The 15,581-nt window shown below is 40.0% G+C and overlaps 1 protein-coding gene across 1 annotated transcript; it reads left to right on the forward strand.

Moving 5' to 3' along the window:
• The first annotated feature begins 1,783 nt into the window (after positions 1-1,783).
• Positions 1,784-15,348, forward strand: ACAT1 (acetyl-CoA acetyltransferase 1). The gene is made up of 11 exons (XM_026868410.1): positions 1,784-1,831; positions 4,101-4,218; positions 5,146-5,241; positions 6,542-6,642; positions 8,927-9,070; positions 10,910-11,060; positions 11,610-11,705; positions 12,368-12,481; positions 12,879-12,943; positions 13,570-13,727; positions 14,981-15,348. The coding sequence occupies exons 3-11, from the start codon at positions 5,178-5,180 to the stop codon at positions 15,099-15,101; spliced, it is 1,014 nt and encodes a 337-aa protein (XP_026724211.1). The 5' UTR covers positions 1,784-1,831; positions 4,101-4,218; positions 5,146-5,177; the 3' UTR covers positions 15,102-15,348.
• The last annotated feature ends 233 nt before the right edge of the window (positions 15,349-15,581 follow it).

The following is a 15,581-nucleotide window of genomic DNA, read 5'->3' on the forward strand; positions in this document are numbered from 1 at the left end:
AGGCCGCGGAGCCGCCGTGTGGGTGAAGGGCGGCTCCCCCCGCCTCGGCAGCCCCGCGCGGAGCCCGGTGGGACCTTTAGCCGCGATCCTGAGAGCGGCTTTTTCCAGGGCCTCACCGCGCCGGGAGGGCCGCGGGCCGGCCAGGGCCCTCGCCCGGCTCTGCAGCGCGTCCCTTCGTACTTCGTTGCCCTGCAGAGCCCCAGTACCCGTCTGTTACCCGCTTAGCGCTACGGACCTGTAGTGGCTGTCCACGGCCTGTTCTAGCCAGGGTCAGGAGGGGGATCGGGGGATGGGGTAGGCAAGTGTGCTGCCTGGATGTGCCGGAGGTAGGTTCATCGGAAGGACAGCTGGGAGGTGAGATACCGAGTGCTTCTGCCCGAAAAGCCTCTGTGAATGGCTCTTTGGAGCCCCGCTGGCTTCACTGGTGGGGGCGCCAGGCTGGCCTGGGGCGCTGGGGATCCGGTCCCGGGTATGGAGAGCCGGACGAGGGAGAAGAGGGCAGGTGAAGCATCTGCACTGCACTGGATCGTATCAGTATTGCCATATGCAAAGCTGAAGGTTGTGTTTTACCAGCTGTATAAGTGTTTTGGTTCTTCTTAAAGTCTGTAATAGACACAGAGCACGAACACTACTAGCAGATGCTAGTTACACTTGTAAGGCTATTGTGTGCTTTGTCCACTTTACTACAAAGATAAACTTAAGGTGTTGGTTACTTTGCTAGGGTTTGTGTGGTTTTTTTCTTTTTTTGACACTAACCCTTGGAAGCCCAGTTATTAAAGCCCTGCAGGGACATGATTCATTTTCAGGGAGATGCTTAAGTTAAGCTTTCTGCTGGTTGTTACAACCTGAGCTGGAAAAAAAAAAAAACAAACAAACAAACCACCACCAAAACTAATTGAAAAACAGTGGGAAAGTGTCTGTCTTTTGTTAGCTGAAGGTCGTCAAATTAAGAGAGAAACCGACTGAATTTTCATGTTGTGGAAACAAAATAGGCATTCTTTAATTTATAAAATTGATGATGGTTTTGTGGTGTTCTTAAGAATCTATTTTTAGTTAGTATTTATTTAGCTGTAATTCAGTGATGACCAGAAGTTTCTAGGGTGCTGAAATGTCTAATGAAATGGCTAAGTGGCTTAAACCACTAATTCAGAGATCATTCTGTTAATATATTGAAACAATATCTACAGATGTATTTTTGTATCTTTACACTGCTGAATTAGATGAAGCTAGTAGCCAGTGAATTAGCCTGCTCGGCGATACCTTTTCTTTTTTTTCCTTGGTTTTGTTTTATTATCATCTTTTCTGTAGCATTCTGAATTCATTATCCTTATTTTTGTTCATAAAATGCTAATGGAATGAAGCTGTAGACACAAACTGTCACTGTTTAAAAAGCAGTGAAGTTAATGATGGGGATGAATGAACTGAAGTCCAGAGAAGTAGATGGAGGGACTAGTAAACTTTTTCAAGATAGAACCACCCATTCCCTGGTATAGATATATGTATACATAACAGATATAGCCAAAATTAATTGGATTTTGTGTTTAAAGGAGTATCTGTTTATTCTTCAGAAAATATTTTAACACAGATGTCATGGTGAGGCTGTGTACTAGGCTACTTTTTTTTTTTTTAAAGGCATGTTATGGTTTTTAATATTTTCCAGTGTTTCTTAGATACTATTATACTATTATTTTAAAATAATTACTTCTGTGAGAACCGTACATTATTGAAATGTCATGGTATTGGCTTTCTTGATATGACATTCGGAGGGCTTTCTTATTTTCAGGCTCTGAAGTATACAAGCCGTGGCTATGTATCACAGCGTACTTTAAATGTAAGTATAAAGCACTATCTGACTGCAATAAATCACTTTTTTAACTTTTTTTATAACTCCAGTGATAAAGAAACAAATTTATCACAAAAATCTTCATTGAAGATGATGTGACTTAGGCCCAAGTCACACTTTACTGCAAAATCTGGAATGAAAGTTGGATTTCCTTTTTTGCCAGTTACACTTAGACTATTGTGGTTTCTGTCCAGTTTACTACAAGTGACTCTGAGGCTTCTCCAGGATGAACAGTCACAGCTCTCTCAGCCTTTCCTTGTGTGTAGTCAGATGCTCCAGTCCCTTAATCATCTTCATGGCCCTTTATTGGACACTCTAGTATGTTCATGTCTCTCTTGTACTGGGGAGCCCAGAAATGGATACAACGCTCCAGGTGTGGTTTCACCAGGGCTGAGTAGGGGGCAAGGATCACCTCCCTTGACCAGGGGGCAGTACTTTGCCTAATGCAGCACAGGATGCCATCAGCTGCCTTTGCTGCAAGGGCCCATTGCTGGCTCCTGTTCAACCTGGTATCCACCAGGACTCCCAGGTTCTTTTCTGCTGCTTTCCAGCTGGGCAGTCACCTGCCTGTCCTGGTGCCTGGGGTTGTTCCTCCCCAGGTGCAGGACTTTGCGCTCCTACTTGCTGACCTTCATGAGGTTCCTGTCAGCCCATTTCTCCAGCCTGTTGAGGTCCCTCTGGATGGCAGCGTGACCCTCAGCCATTCCTCCCAGTAAACCTGAAGAGGATACACTCTGTCCCATCATCCAGATCATTAGCAAAGATGTTAAATGGGACTGGACCCAGTATTGACCCCTGGGGAACACCATTAGTTACTGGCCTCCAACCAGACTTCATGGCACTGATCACCACCCCCTGGGTCTGGAATCTACCTCACTGTCTCCTTACCAAGCCCCTACTTCATTAGCTTTTATGAGGAGCTTATGGGAGGCAGTGTTGAAAGCCTTACTGTAGTCTAGGCAGACAGTGCTCTCCACTGCTCTCCCCTCATGTACCAAACCAGTCATTTCACTGTAGAAGGTTATTGGGTTGTCTGAGCATGATGTCCCCTTGGTGAATCTATGCTGACTCCTGATGATTTCCTTCTTGTTCGTGTTTCTGGAAATGGTTTCCAGGATTAGTTGTTTCATCATCTTCCCAGGGATCAAGGTGAGGCTGACTAGCCTGTAGTTCCTGTGTCCTCCTCCTTGCCCTTTGAAGATAGGAGTGATGCTTACTTTTCTCTAGTCCTTGGATACCTCTCACAGTGGCTGTAACCATTCCAAGATTATTGAGATTCACCTTACAAAGACATCAGTCAGCTCCCTCAGCATTCATGGGTGTATCTGAGCAGGGCCCATGGATTTATGTATTCCAATTAGCTTAAGTATTCCCTGACCCAATCCTTTTCCACCAAGGGTACATCTTCCTTGCTGCAGCCTTCCCCCAGGTCTCTGGAGCCTGCGATTCCTGAAGGCTGGTCTTACTAGTGAAGACTGAGGTGAAGAAGGCATTCTGTACCTCAGCCTTTTCCATGTCCTGCATCACCAGGTCCCGTGCCTCATTCAGCAGCAGGCCCTAGACTTCCTTTTACATCCTGGGTGCTTATGGAAGTCCTTTTTGTTGCCTTTGACAACCCTTGCCAGATTCAATTCCTGTTGGGCTTTTGTTTTCGTAACCTTGTCCCTGCGTGCTTGGACAGTGTCTGCCAGGTTCCCTGTCCCTGCTTCCACCTTTTGTCTGCTTCCTTTTGTGCATGGGTTTTGATCATCCATGCAGACCTCCTGGCATTTTTACCTGACTTAATGTTTGTTGGAATGGACTGCTCTTGAGCACAGAAGTGGTAATCCTTGAACATTAGCCAGCTTTCTTGGACCCTCCTTCACTCCAGGACCTCTGAGACTCCTGCAAGCATCATCCACCCCAAGGCTGAGTTCAGTGCACTCCAACTTTTCTGTCACATAAAGGGCAACATCCCCACCTTGTCTTCTTGGCCTGTCCTTCCTAAAGAGCATGTATCCCTGTGTGATGGCATTCCAGTCATGGGAGCCACCACAGCTCCATGATCCCATGAGTGTAGTCCTGCACACTGATCTCCTTATATTTATTCCCTATGCTGCATGCATTAAGATTATTTTAGTGCTCTGAAGCACTTGAAGGATAAAAGGGAAGATGGGACATCAATGAAAGAGTAAAAGTGGATAAATTTTAAAAATACTGATATATGTGTGCTTATGTGAGAGAGACTATGACTTTTATTCCATGCTTCTCCTCTTAGGAGGTGGTGATAGCAAGTGCTGTAAGGACACCGATTGGATCTTTTCAAGGATCTCTTTCGTCACTGCCAGCCACTAAACTTGGTTCCATTGCAATTAAGGGAGCAATTGACAGAGCAGGTATATGTAAATATTTTTTCTGTGACAAAGATCTCAAGTGGCTCAGAACAGTATCAGTCTGTGTCTTTAAATTGGTTGGTAAACAGAAGGTCCTATGTGTTTTGCTCCTGTGGCACTCCTCTAAGTCTTTATCCACAGATGGTATTTAAGAAAGACTGACTGTTGGGCTTTGTTTCAACCAGAATTAAGTGCTGCTTCTAGAAGCAGTATATTACTTAGGGATATTTCTGCTAATCCAAATTTGATTGAACATGCCAATGTTTTTCTGGGTGGGGTTTTATGACACAGAGAATCTTATGCAAAGGCTACTTGCTGGTGAAACCAGTGGCCCTTCCTTTCCCTGCCTATATTCACATGGACAGTTATGCTTGTAGGACACCCTTGTGAGTCTTGATGGATTCAAATGAGCAAAAAAGTCTTTTGGGGACAGAGAAGGGTTAATTTTCTACAAATCTAGCTTCTTGAAACAGCGTATTACAAGAACTTGAACAGCAGGGCAGTTGCAAGAGATGCAGCAGAGGAACAGGCCTCTTGGGTCAGTTGGCAGCTAGTTGTGGCCTTGCCTCACCCCGGTTAAGCAAACCAACCAGCCTGTTTCTTTAGACATAGTTGTGGCAGGTGGAAAGTTTTGTGCATTTAACCATCCATGAAAATTAAGGTGACTAGTGAGACCTGGAAATGTTTATGAGTTAGCTAACTGTAGCTTGTTCTGCAGGGTAACAAGGGAGAGGGTCAGCAGTTCACTGTGCTCCATGAGTATGAGGGTAAAGAGCTGGGATGCACGCAGCAGCGGCCTGCGTGCTGTTAACACACAGGTTGGACGTGGCACGTTTCATCAGTCTTTGATAGAAAACTTCAATGGGAAGGTTTGTAAAAGGGAGTTATATTTTCTGTGCAAACAAAAATTTTAAAAATTCTGTTTTATAGGTATCCCAGCAGAAGAAGTGAAAGAAGCGTATATGGGTAATGTCTTGCAGGCTGGACAAGGACAAGCTCCAGCAAGACAAGCAGTCTTGGGTGCAGGTATTCATTCTCTTCATACTGGGCTTAAAGGTTTCCTGTCTTTATGTAGACTGTAGATTATTAAGGTGTGAGTTAAAGGAGAGTGGTGCCCAGCCTTTTGTCAAGACAGTCTTGTGTATATTTGCTGACCCATGGTGGGTGAAGGGTGTATTGGTGCTCATGTATGTGGGCCTCATCCTTGGGAATCAGCTTTCATACAGTGGATGCTACTGCCTACAGTGTTTGCCGAATCTGGAGAAGACAATATTGAAGACCAGGCTGCTACTACCAGAGCAGTTTACACTAACGATGGATGCTGCTCTTTGAATCTTTCATGAAGCAGACTTCTTTTCTTCAGTGTATCATTACTCTTAAGCCTTATTGAATAAGGGGTCATTGAGTTTCTGTGGACTGCAAATATGAGTATATCATTACACTCATCTTCCTGTGGAGTCTGGAGCTGTTGCTGGAAGGGTTCACTCTAAAACATTAACTGCAGCACAAATGTTATTGGGGTGCAGGAATTATTTTCTTTTCCCTTTTTCTGTAAAGATGGGATTCCGTACCTTAACGTGACACTAGGAAAGTCTGTGGGTCAGGGGAGAACAATACTTTCTTGGCTCTGTCCCTGTACTTTTTTAAAAGAGAAGGAACTTCTTCCACGTGAGACAAAAGGATGAATACGGCTCTTCTCTTTCCCCTGGCTGGTTTCCCCATCTCACTGCTGGTATGGAGGTGATGTGCTGGTAGCAGAGCCGTAATACTAGAGAGCAAGCCTAGGGCAGAGGCCATGGTGCAGTGTCTTGAACCAAGCTGCACGCAGCAGAGCCCAAAGCTGTTTTAATGAACACTCGGTAACAAACAATAACAACTCAGTAATAACCATGTGAATGACACTGACACATAGCACTTTTGGCCTTTTTCAGTATTGTGTGTGTTCAGAGTCCCTATGCTTCTGTGGTCTGTTTTGTTGCCATTTGCTAAATTCTACAGCCTGTTTATGCCTTTTCAACCTTGAATGCTTCTTAGAGGCAGGGATTGGTGTGTCAGGAGGAGGAATAGTTCTGGAGTCTGTCTCTGATTTTTCATTTGCTTGCTCCCTTGCCACAAGTCTGTTGTTGGAAGCGAAGAAACAAGAGTCTGCAAGGAGAGCAACTGTGGGTGAGGGTGGAAAAATTGCCCTGTAAGGCTAAATAGTGCAAGCTGGATACCCTGGGCTTTAGATAAAAAATGTGCCCATATGAAATATTGCTGGGACACCTGTAGAGCGTTAGTCTACCTTTTAAATAATACAGTTGTTTGTAAAACTTCTTTGACTCAGGTCTACCAATCCGCACTCCTACTACAACTGTCAATAAAGTCTGTGCTTCAGGAATGAAATCAATTATGATGGCAGCACAAAGCCTGATGTGTGGGAGTCAGGTATGTGAATTTTAGTGCTGTGCTATGGAAAAAACACACAACTGATGTTGTAAATCCTGTCCTACTAATGACTGTGCTCTTTGATTTGGGGCTGTGTTTTGACTTGGGATAATAAAGCTAATTAACAAGGTTTTATTTTGCTTTTGAAACCTTAATTTTATAGCCACTTAAGTGTGTTGTGGTATAAAACAGAAAAAAAAAAAATCTAAGTATTATAGTTAGGAAATTCAGATGTATTTTTAAAGCTGAATAAATAAGGTGAAAGGGTTTTTTTTTAGTATTTACATCCTTTTCCTACTGCTCTTCCCCCACCCCACCTCCTACCCCACCCCCAAAAAATAATTAAGAGAATTTTCAAGCTTTCTGGTTTGAAAAATTGAGACATTTTTAGACTTAGTTTTTCATGAAGCACATTTAATCTTGATGTTCAGACACTTTAAACACTTAAATGAATTATATATATTAAAGCAATGTTGTTTCCAAGTACATTAAAGATGCTTCAGGCTTTTTTTATTGTTTTAGAAGAAGTGGAATCTGTTGTTGATGAATTAACTTTTTCATTGAAGATAACTTTCTCATCTGTGTCAACTGTGTTCTAAGATTCTTTATACAATGGGGAAAAACAGTATCACTTAATGGGAGGATGGGAGAATATACCATCTTCAGCAAGCTGTTAAATGCTGTGTAGCAAAGAATATGGGAGAAGTGTGAATATGAAGAAATACATTTCAATTTTGTTTTTAATTCCATACTCAAAAGCATTTTGGCAGTGTCTCCCCTTCTCTGGAGTGATAATATTGTCAGTTCAATACATATTTTTGGTTTACAAAGTAAGTGGATCATAAGTGAGAAATGTACTTGTTTTGGGGTTTCTTTTTTTTAGAACAAATGTAAAATATTTAAGTCCTGTTGCCCCTTCTGTGAAGATAACAGTATAGCTGAGTTAAGCAACTGCTTATTGCTCTGGCCTTGCTCTGCAGAGAACGGCACTTCGTCCAGTGCCTACTGAAGTTGGTGGAAGTCTTGTCACTGGACTTTAAACCAGAGGCCCAGCATGTCTGTGCAAACAGCTACGTTTGGCTTTAGTAATTTACATCTCAGCAAAACCAGACTCAGCCAGTTATTAGTCTCTTAGAGGTATAAGTTATGGGGTTTTTTGGTATTTGTTTATCTTTCTGGCTGCATACTGTGAGGTATCTGTGGTATGAAAGTCAGTGGGCTTGAGCCAGTGTACATCCTCATATAAACAATTGTATTAACTCTGTCTCCAAGTATTTCACTTTATGGAATTGAAATGCCAGGGACTCTTGTTCCTCTGATCCATTGCTGCTTCCATCTCTCAGCTGCCTTTCCAGTTTATCTGTCTTTCCAGTTTGTCTCCAGCCTTCTTTCTTTTCTTTATTGATGTCATTGTTCCTGGATCTAGTTTATGATCTATTCTGGACCAAACCATTATTCCTCTGAGTTTTAATTTAGAGAAACCAAAAAAGCTTTCATCTTCTTACTGCTTTTTGAATTATTTTTAAATTTCTATTAACAGCGCTGATGAACTCTTAAGACTCATACTGCTGTGTGTGTATTTTTCATATATTTATCCATATTAGGATAGTCTGTTGAACAGTAGGTATACTTACAGCCCTTGTAGCTTTGCTGTTGTAGCTTTTCTGTTTGCTTTGTCTCAGCTTGAAAAGTATACTAATTGATAAATGCCCATAATGATTCAGCTTAATTCAAGTTCAGTAATTATTAGTTATTAACATCTCTTTTGCTGGCCTTTTCAGACGATAAAACCATACTATAAGTCATCTATCTTTACATAGTAGGATGAAACAATATAATGTAAAACTGCAGGTACTCATAAATCTCCATCTCTATGTATTGGTCTCTTAGATTCTGACTGTTGTTTGTTCCATAAGGATATGGAGCTGCAATTGAAGAACAACAATGAGAAATTTACAGAAAATTAAACTGTTTAAAGTTAGACCTGTAATTTGATCTCGGAAGCTTTTGAAATAAAAGTGCAAGAGACTGGCATGGCTGTTGCAGCTTTCTAGAACCACATACAATTCAAAAGTCCAGTTGTTCTGTAAGGGCGCGTTAGCTGTCTCCAGCTATTGTTCCTGCTGTCTGCTTGTTCAATGCGTAAAGATTTTTTTTTTCCTCTTTTAAGACTCCTCAGAAATATAAAGCAGCCATGGTTATGCTTTTGCCACTATTTGTTCCTAAAGAAGTCACAGAGAACACACTGCATTATTAATAATTTTAACTTGCTTCCTTTGAGCAGGATGTAATGGTTGCTGGTGGAATGGAGAGCATGTCTAATGTTCCCTATACAATGAGCAGGGGATCAACACCTTATGGAGGAGTAAAGCTGGAAGACCTGATAGTAAAAGACGGGCTGACAGATGCTTATAACCATATCCATATGGTAAATATTCCTGCACAGTACTGAAATATCAACCATAGTCCTGATGCAGCTTTGAAGAGCTTGCGTATAATTACTACGAAACCGCTTCACCTAGCAAACCTAGAAGTGAGGAATAATGTTAACGGAGGAGGAAAAAGTCTTCCGTTTCTAGGCTTCCTGTAGTAAGTGTAACAGAGGAGCAAGAGAGAAGACCAAAGCAGGGTGTCAAATCGTGTGTTAGTAGTTACCTGTCTCCGATTGAAATCTAATTAGCCCAGAGCGGGGATTTAAAAAAAACAGTCTGCCTCTGATAGATTGCTGTTACTCTGTCTGTAGGAGAGAGCAGTCAAATTACTTGATGTCTTTGAGGGTACCTACTCTGTGCAGTTCAGCAGGCTCTCGTGTTCATTTTCCCTCCCCCAGTGTAGATATCTCATGTCTTCTGTTGGAAGATTTGAGTCAGCTGATAACACTTACTCATCAGCATGGCAACTTAAATTAGATAAGCAACTGCAAACTTAGGATGGGTTTGGAAAATGACTGATATAAAGATAGTGAAGAACAAGCATCAGGGAAGAACAGTTTGAAAAGAATGACTACTTTCAGTTTACAGATATATCTGACCTTTGTCTTTGGTAATTCACAATTATAGGGCATTACTGATTGACCAGTTAGTGTTCTTGCTGGTGTACAGGAAAATACGTCATGAAGAATAGTCTACTGTGATCCATATATTTCATAAGAGACCTCACTGCTGCTGTGTGTGATCTATTTTTGTAGTATAGTGGACTCTGCTTAGGCTGTTGGTTGAAATCCACTCCCGCATTTCAGCTAAAAGGGATTTTGATTGTGAGGAATCTTACAGGAATGTAAATAGTGGCTTTGCTAGTTCCTGTATATGGGGAAAAACTAGGAGTTGGTTATAATACACGAAGTTTTAACGGATTTGGACAGTATTTCAGAATGTTTTGCCATGATTATAGCTGCTGTAGGTCACTCAGAAAACCTTAACACTATGAGAATACACAGGAAGGCCCATCCGGTGGCTTCTGGAACTTACTCTTGTCTGTCTTTTGGCAATAGACTAAGACTTTAAATTCTTTAACTGCACAGAAGTAAAGATGCTTGTTTGAAGAACTGGAGGAATGTGGATCTAGAGGGTTTTGTGTTGATTCACTGAGTTTTGTACAGAAATGAAAGGTGGAACTAAACCAGTTTAAGAACAAATCTTTCAGGTTAACTAATGAGTATGCTCTTTTTTTTTGTCACCAGGTATTTAGACAGTGTTGGTAATGAATTGTGGTTGTATAATTATGATTGATTGACCTATATAAAAAATTATTTATTTAATTCACTTACGTCATTCCAGTTACTAGACAAAAGGTATACCTACTTTTATTTGTACAGTTTTTAGAGTATCAGATCCCAAAGGCTAAGTAAGACCCGTGTGTTGACCTGTTCCTGGAACCTTTGGAACAGGCAAGCTAATAATGGAATGAAAACATTAGTAAGATGATGTGAACATACTGTTCTGTGGCTGAACAGTGATCTTCAGTCTCTGTAGACATCAGCCCTAAGCACTTTAAAACTTTTGCACACAGTTTTTTAACTTTAATAAAAGCCTTGTCAGGAAAGTTCCTTCATGGCTTTAATAATCTCAATCCAGAAAACATTTGCTAAATCTGAAGATCATATTCCAAACCCGAAAGTTACTGTTTGATCATGACTATGTAAATAAGAAATGGACACCAAGTATTAGTCATATTCAATGCTAGAAATCTGCTGGTTGAGATTTTTCAGCTGCGTTTCTACCTCACATCTCCAGAGATACCAAACCTAATGTTCCTGTTTTTCCCCAAGGGCAACTGTGCTGAGAATACTGCAAAGAAGTTTACTATTTCACGGGAGGAACAAGACACTTATGCCATAGGCTCTTACACTAAGAGCAAAACAGCATGGGATTCAGGAATATTGAAAAATGAAATAGTTCCTGTCACTATTTCAAAGAAAGGTATTATGGAAAGGTGTGATAAAATGAACTGTGTTTCTCATTGAAAGCTGTTAACACTGCCTGTGTTCAGTGCAGGTTGTGTTGTTTAAACACTAATTTTAGATTAGTCAATTTTCTGTTATGCAGACTTTGGTGAACAGTAGTCAGTGACCTGTGATCTGTTTTGGTTTTTTTTTTAAAACTTTTTTTTAATGTTACTTACCATATCTTCTTCCTTTTTATGTAAGTGGAAGACTTATCTATTGAATCTAGCTAGTAAGGCTTGAGGACATCCGTGTTTTAATTTTCCTATTAATTACCTTAAAGATACGTTCTTTGTCCCTTTCATTCAGCCACCAGGAAGTATAAATGGATTTGCTGTGAATACATTGGATTGAAGCATTTTTTTTGTTTGTTTCTATAAGCACATTCCTTGACATGCATTTTACATGTTCTTACATTTTTACTGAAATAAGTTGTTTAAATAAGGCAGCATTTAATCAAAGTACTGTGTTAGAATGTCATAAGAATGGACTGTCCATAAAATACTAAACCAAATCTGAATTTCAGGAAAGCCAGATACAGAAGTGAAAGAAGATGAAGAATACAAGCGTGTTGATTTCAGTAAAGTTCCAAAGCTGAAAGCTGTTTTCCAAAAAGAAAATGGTAAATACTGTTAAATTTAACTTCTTGCTTATCCACCAAGTGCAAGAATACTTTGTTATAGTGAAGAGTACTGTTCACAAGAGCTTGAATGCCCAACAGTAGTCTATTAACTTTTAAATGTCTGCTAAGATAAATGTGCTCACAACTTGGATTAAAAGATGGTCCAAGAACCTTAACCCAATGAAAACCTCTGCTTTGGACATTTACTTTAAAAAGACTGAAATGGATTGGTTTCAGTTTAGCTATTGCCTTGGTCTCCATCAACTTTAAGCGCTTGTTTCAGTGGGAGATGGAGTGCCTTTACACAGTTGACTGTTACTTCCTTGAATCTGTAATGAATAAATCTTTGTGTCTATCCTGAAGTTGCCACTCATTCGTAACCCTTTTTGAGCTGGAATTCTGTGTTAATGCCAGCAGTGCAGCTGACACGGAAGGCATGATCTAAGCAGCCACTTGGATAAAGATAGGAATACACACAATTGTACTTGTTTAATCAAACCAATTTTAAAAAATAACTCATTTTTATTTAATTCAGAGCAACAGATACCATTATGTTGTTGAAGCCTTGTGTTCAAGGGCCAGAGGTAAAAGAAAAATCATTAACAGGATATACCTGAGTTCTATCACACCCTTTGTTTAAAACAACACTTTGCCTTTTCTAGGAACAGTTACAGCTGCTAATGCCAGTACTCTGAATGATGGAGCAGCTGCTTTGGTGCTGATGACTACAGAGGCAGCCAAGAGACTGAACGTCAAACCATTGGCACGGATAGTAGGTAAGATTTTCTTTTCTTATCTTTGAGTACAGTCCTGGAAAATACTCCCACAGTGTGCTCTCAGACTGAGAGTCCTGTTTGGCCAGTTGCCTGGCATTCATGGGACAGAGAAGCTGGGCCCTTGGGCATTATGGCTGCATCTTCTCAATACAGCTCTTGAAATTTCAAGCATTGCACCAGCAGGTTTTTGATCGTAGAGTTTTCTGTGTGGAATAATATTGAAAATATGAAAATGTTATTATGTGGTTCACTTAAGACACTAAACTTCAGAAGTATCTATTTCATGGACCAGTATATTCAGAATTTTTCTATCTTGGCTGGGTTTGCTGCTTGCACAAATAAAGATCATGTATGGTAAAAACAAAAGGTCTTTGAACAGCTTTTGCGATTTTTACAGCTTTTGCAGATGCTGCTGTTGATCCTATTGACTTCCCAATTGCACCTGCACATGCTGTTCCCAAGGTAGGAATAAAACTGAGTGTTTTTCGAAAAACAACAAACTTCCCTAGCACTGGATCATTGGTTCAGCCCTCAGTGGATCTTGCTGTAATTAGGATCGAAATTCTAATTACATCATAAATTCAAAGAACAGTTTTTTCAGAGGATTAAGGATAGAATACAGATTTTCAGAGTAACAGATTTCTCACACCTACTTTGAAAAAGAGCATGATACTTTACACTGCTTTCACCAACTTTGGACTTGTTTACACTTTCGGAGCTCTGCAGTTTTTATGGCTGAAAGTCAAAATAAATATGGTTATACAAGTACAGACTAGTTCAAAAAGGAACTGAAGACAAGCTTATGGTGTGAGGCAATACTGTATCAGTTTAAATGTACTTACTGTAGCTGCAGTCTTAGTCAGTGCAATGAAAACGTATTCTCTGCGTAGGGTACTCTCCATTTCTTCTTTTGTGAAAACCCAAGTTTGTGCGTCAGTACCTCAATTTTGCTTTTTCCCATCTGACAAAGCGGTTCCAGAATGTGAACTTGAATCTATGGGCAGCCTGAGTCACCAACTTCAAAATTATTTCTATAATTAGCTTAGTCATTTTTTCACAGTGTTAATTATTTTTATTATTACTTCTAGATTCTGAGTGAGACAGGCCTGAAGAAAGAAGATATTGCAATGTGGGAAATCAATGAAGCGTTCAGTGTTGTGGTGCTGGCCAATATTAAAATGCTGGGTATTGATCCACAGAAAGTAAATATTAACGGAGGAGCTGTCTCTCTTGGACATCCAATAGGGTAAGTAAAATAAGCACTTTTTTTTGTTGTTCTGCTCAGAGGCATTGTTTTCTAGACATACTGCTAACACCTTTATTCTCAAATTTTATGTAAGTAGGAAGGGTAACAAATTTGCTGTCAAGTACACAGTGACAATTCAGGTGTTAAATTTCAGAGTACCTTGAAAAGAGTGCAGTCCCATTTTTCTCATCACAGTTAGTTACCACCTATTTCTATGAAGATCTTGCTTGTTACCATAGCTCAATTGATTTATGAAGTATTAAAACCACATCGCTATTAATGTGACAGAATAAACTAATCCGGTAGTTAAGCTAATAAAATTTACAGGTAAACTTGTGAAAATAGCGAAGCATAAGGCACAGAGACTTTTATTTTTCTTACATGAGCAAAGTGAAATTCCAGGTCTTTTGTCAAATTTTTGGCAGCGAATCCAAAACTCTCTCAGAAGCTAATGCAGCCTGGGGGATGTTGGTGGGTTTTTTGTTTGAAATTCTGTCATCTGGTTAGAGGAGTCAGATCACCTGCTGTGTTCTTCAACTCATGACATAAGTATATCCTGTTAATCCTCCCTAGTAGTCAAGCTGCATGGTCCAGGGTAGTGAGGAAAGCACTGTTTCAAAATCTCTTAAGTCCACATAAATATGAAGTAACCATGTTGTACATCAGGAACAAGTAGGAGTATTGCATAGTTCATAGAAAGCTTAATCAAGGCCTAATCGTGTAAGAGATGCTGACATCTCCTTGCAATATTGGCTGCTTCCAATGAGGAAATATGATTTTTTTTTTTGTCTTAAAAGTTAATTTCAACAGTCTAATGACAGAATTTAGATGTCTGATTTTTGCACATTAGGAGGATCAGTGTAGCATACTGCAGTATATCAACTTGTAAGCAAATAAGAAACAAATTAATCATTACTATAGATTTGGGTTTTGCAGTAGGTTTGTTTTCTTTGAAAGACTTTCCTATGTGTAGAGATATGTCATAATATACACCCTGACTTAGAGGTGATTTCCTTTTCCAGAAGAAACTTTAGGAAAACATGGAGTTTCTGTTCAAGAATCTTTCTGTTTAAGTACTGTGGCTAGAGAAAAATAACCTGTACTGCACCTAAATGTTGATGACAGAATTTGGTCTTTTTGTTGGTGGTTTTTTTTCCCCTCCAGTGAATCAGTACTGTATTCTGCCAACTATTCTGTGTGAGTCAAATTAAGAGTTTCCTTTAGGCTATCTTCTCTTTTTTTTTTTCATTTAGAATGTCTGGAGCAAGAATTGTTGTTCACATGGCCCATGCGTTGAAGCAAGGACAGTATGGTCTTGCAGGAATTTGCAACGGAGGAGGAGGTGCTTCTGCAATATTGATAGAGAAGTTGTAGATGTTGTAAATGAAGCCTTAAACACTCTGATCAAAATTATGATTGGTACCTGTTACATCTTATTTATCAGTAAGTGGATGAATTCCTTAACTGCTATTCTAAAATTTCTTAAAACATCATTTATTATTGATACAGGCAACTGGGCTTCTATTATTTTGACTCAGTGTGAGTTTTTACACATAAATAAAAAATGTCAAATTATGGTAATGTCTTGCAATCTGACAATAAAGAATGTTTGTTAACCGTGGATCCTGTCACTGATGTATGGTTTTTCAAAAGCCAATGGTTTTTTACAGTTTTGTTGCTTAATTTTCCTAACTACTAAGTGATTTTCATAGAAAAAATTTTACTCAAAGGTTGGGTTTCTGTTGAGTACCTCGAAGCTGGGTCAAATGCAGAAAAGGAGCCCTGCTCCAGCACTTGCTCAGCCTGGTTTGGGGTATAGTAGCTGAGCAACCTAAAGAGATGGTGGTGTTAGTG

This window comes from Athene cunicularia, assembly GCF_003259725.1.
Source record: "Athene cunicularia isolate RWA chromosome 1 unlocalized genomic scaffold, athCun1 chr1_part1, whole genome shotgun sequence".
Taxonomy (NCBI): Eukaryota; Metazoa; Chordata; class Aves; order Strigiformes; family Strigidae; genus Athene; species Athene cunicularia.

Bases quoted from the DNA above. Each gene is read 5' to 3' on its own strand.
- ACAT1 (XM_026868410.1), top strand. From the start codon at position 5,178: ATGGGTAATGTCTTGCAGGCTGGACAAGGACAAGCTCCAGCAAGACAA. The intron at 5,242-6,541 runs GTATTCATTCTC...TCTTTGACTCAG, and splicing joins ACAAGCAGTCTTGGGTGCAG to GTCTACCAATCCGCACTCCT. The intron at 11,061-11,609 runs GTATTATGGAAA...TCTGAATTTCAG, and splicing joins TGTCACTATTTCAAAGAAAG to GAAAGCCAGATACAGAAGTG.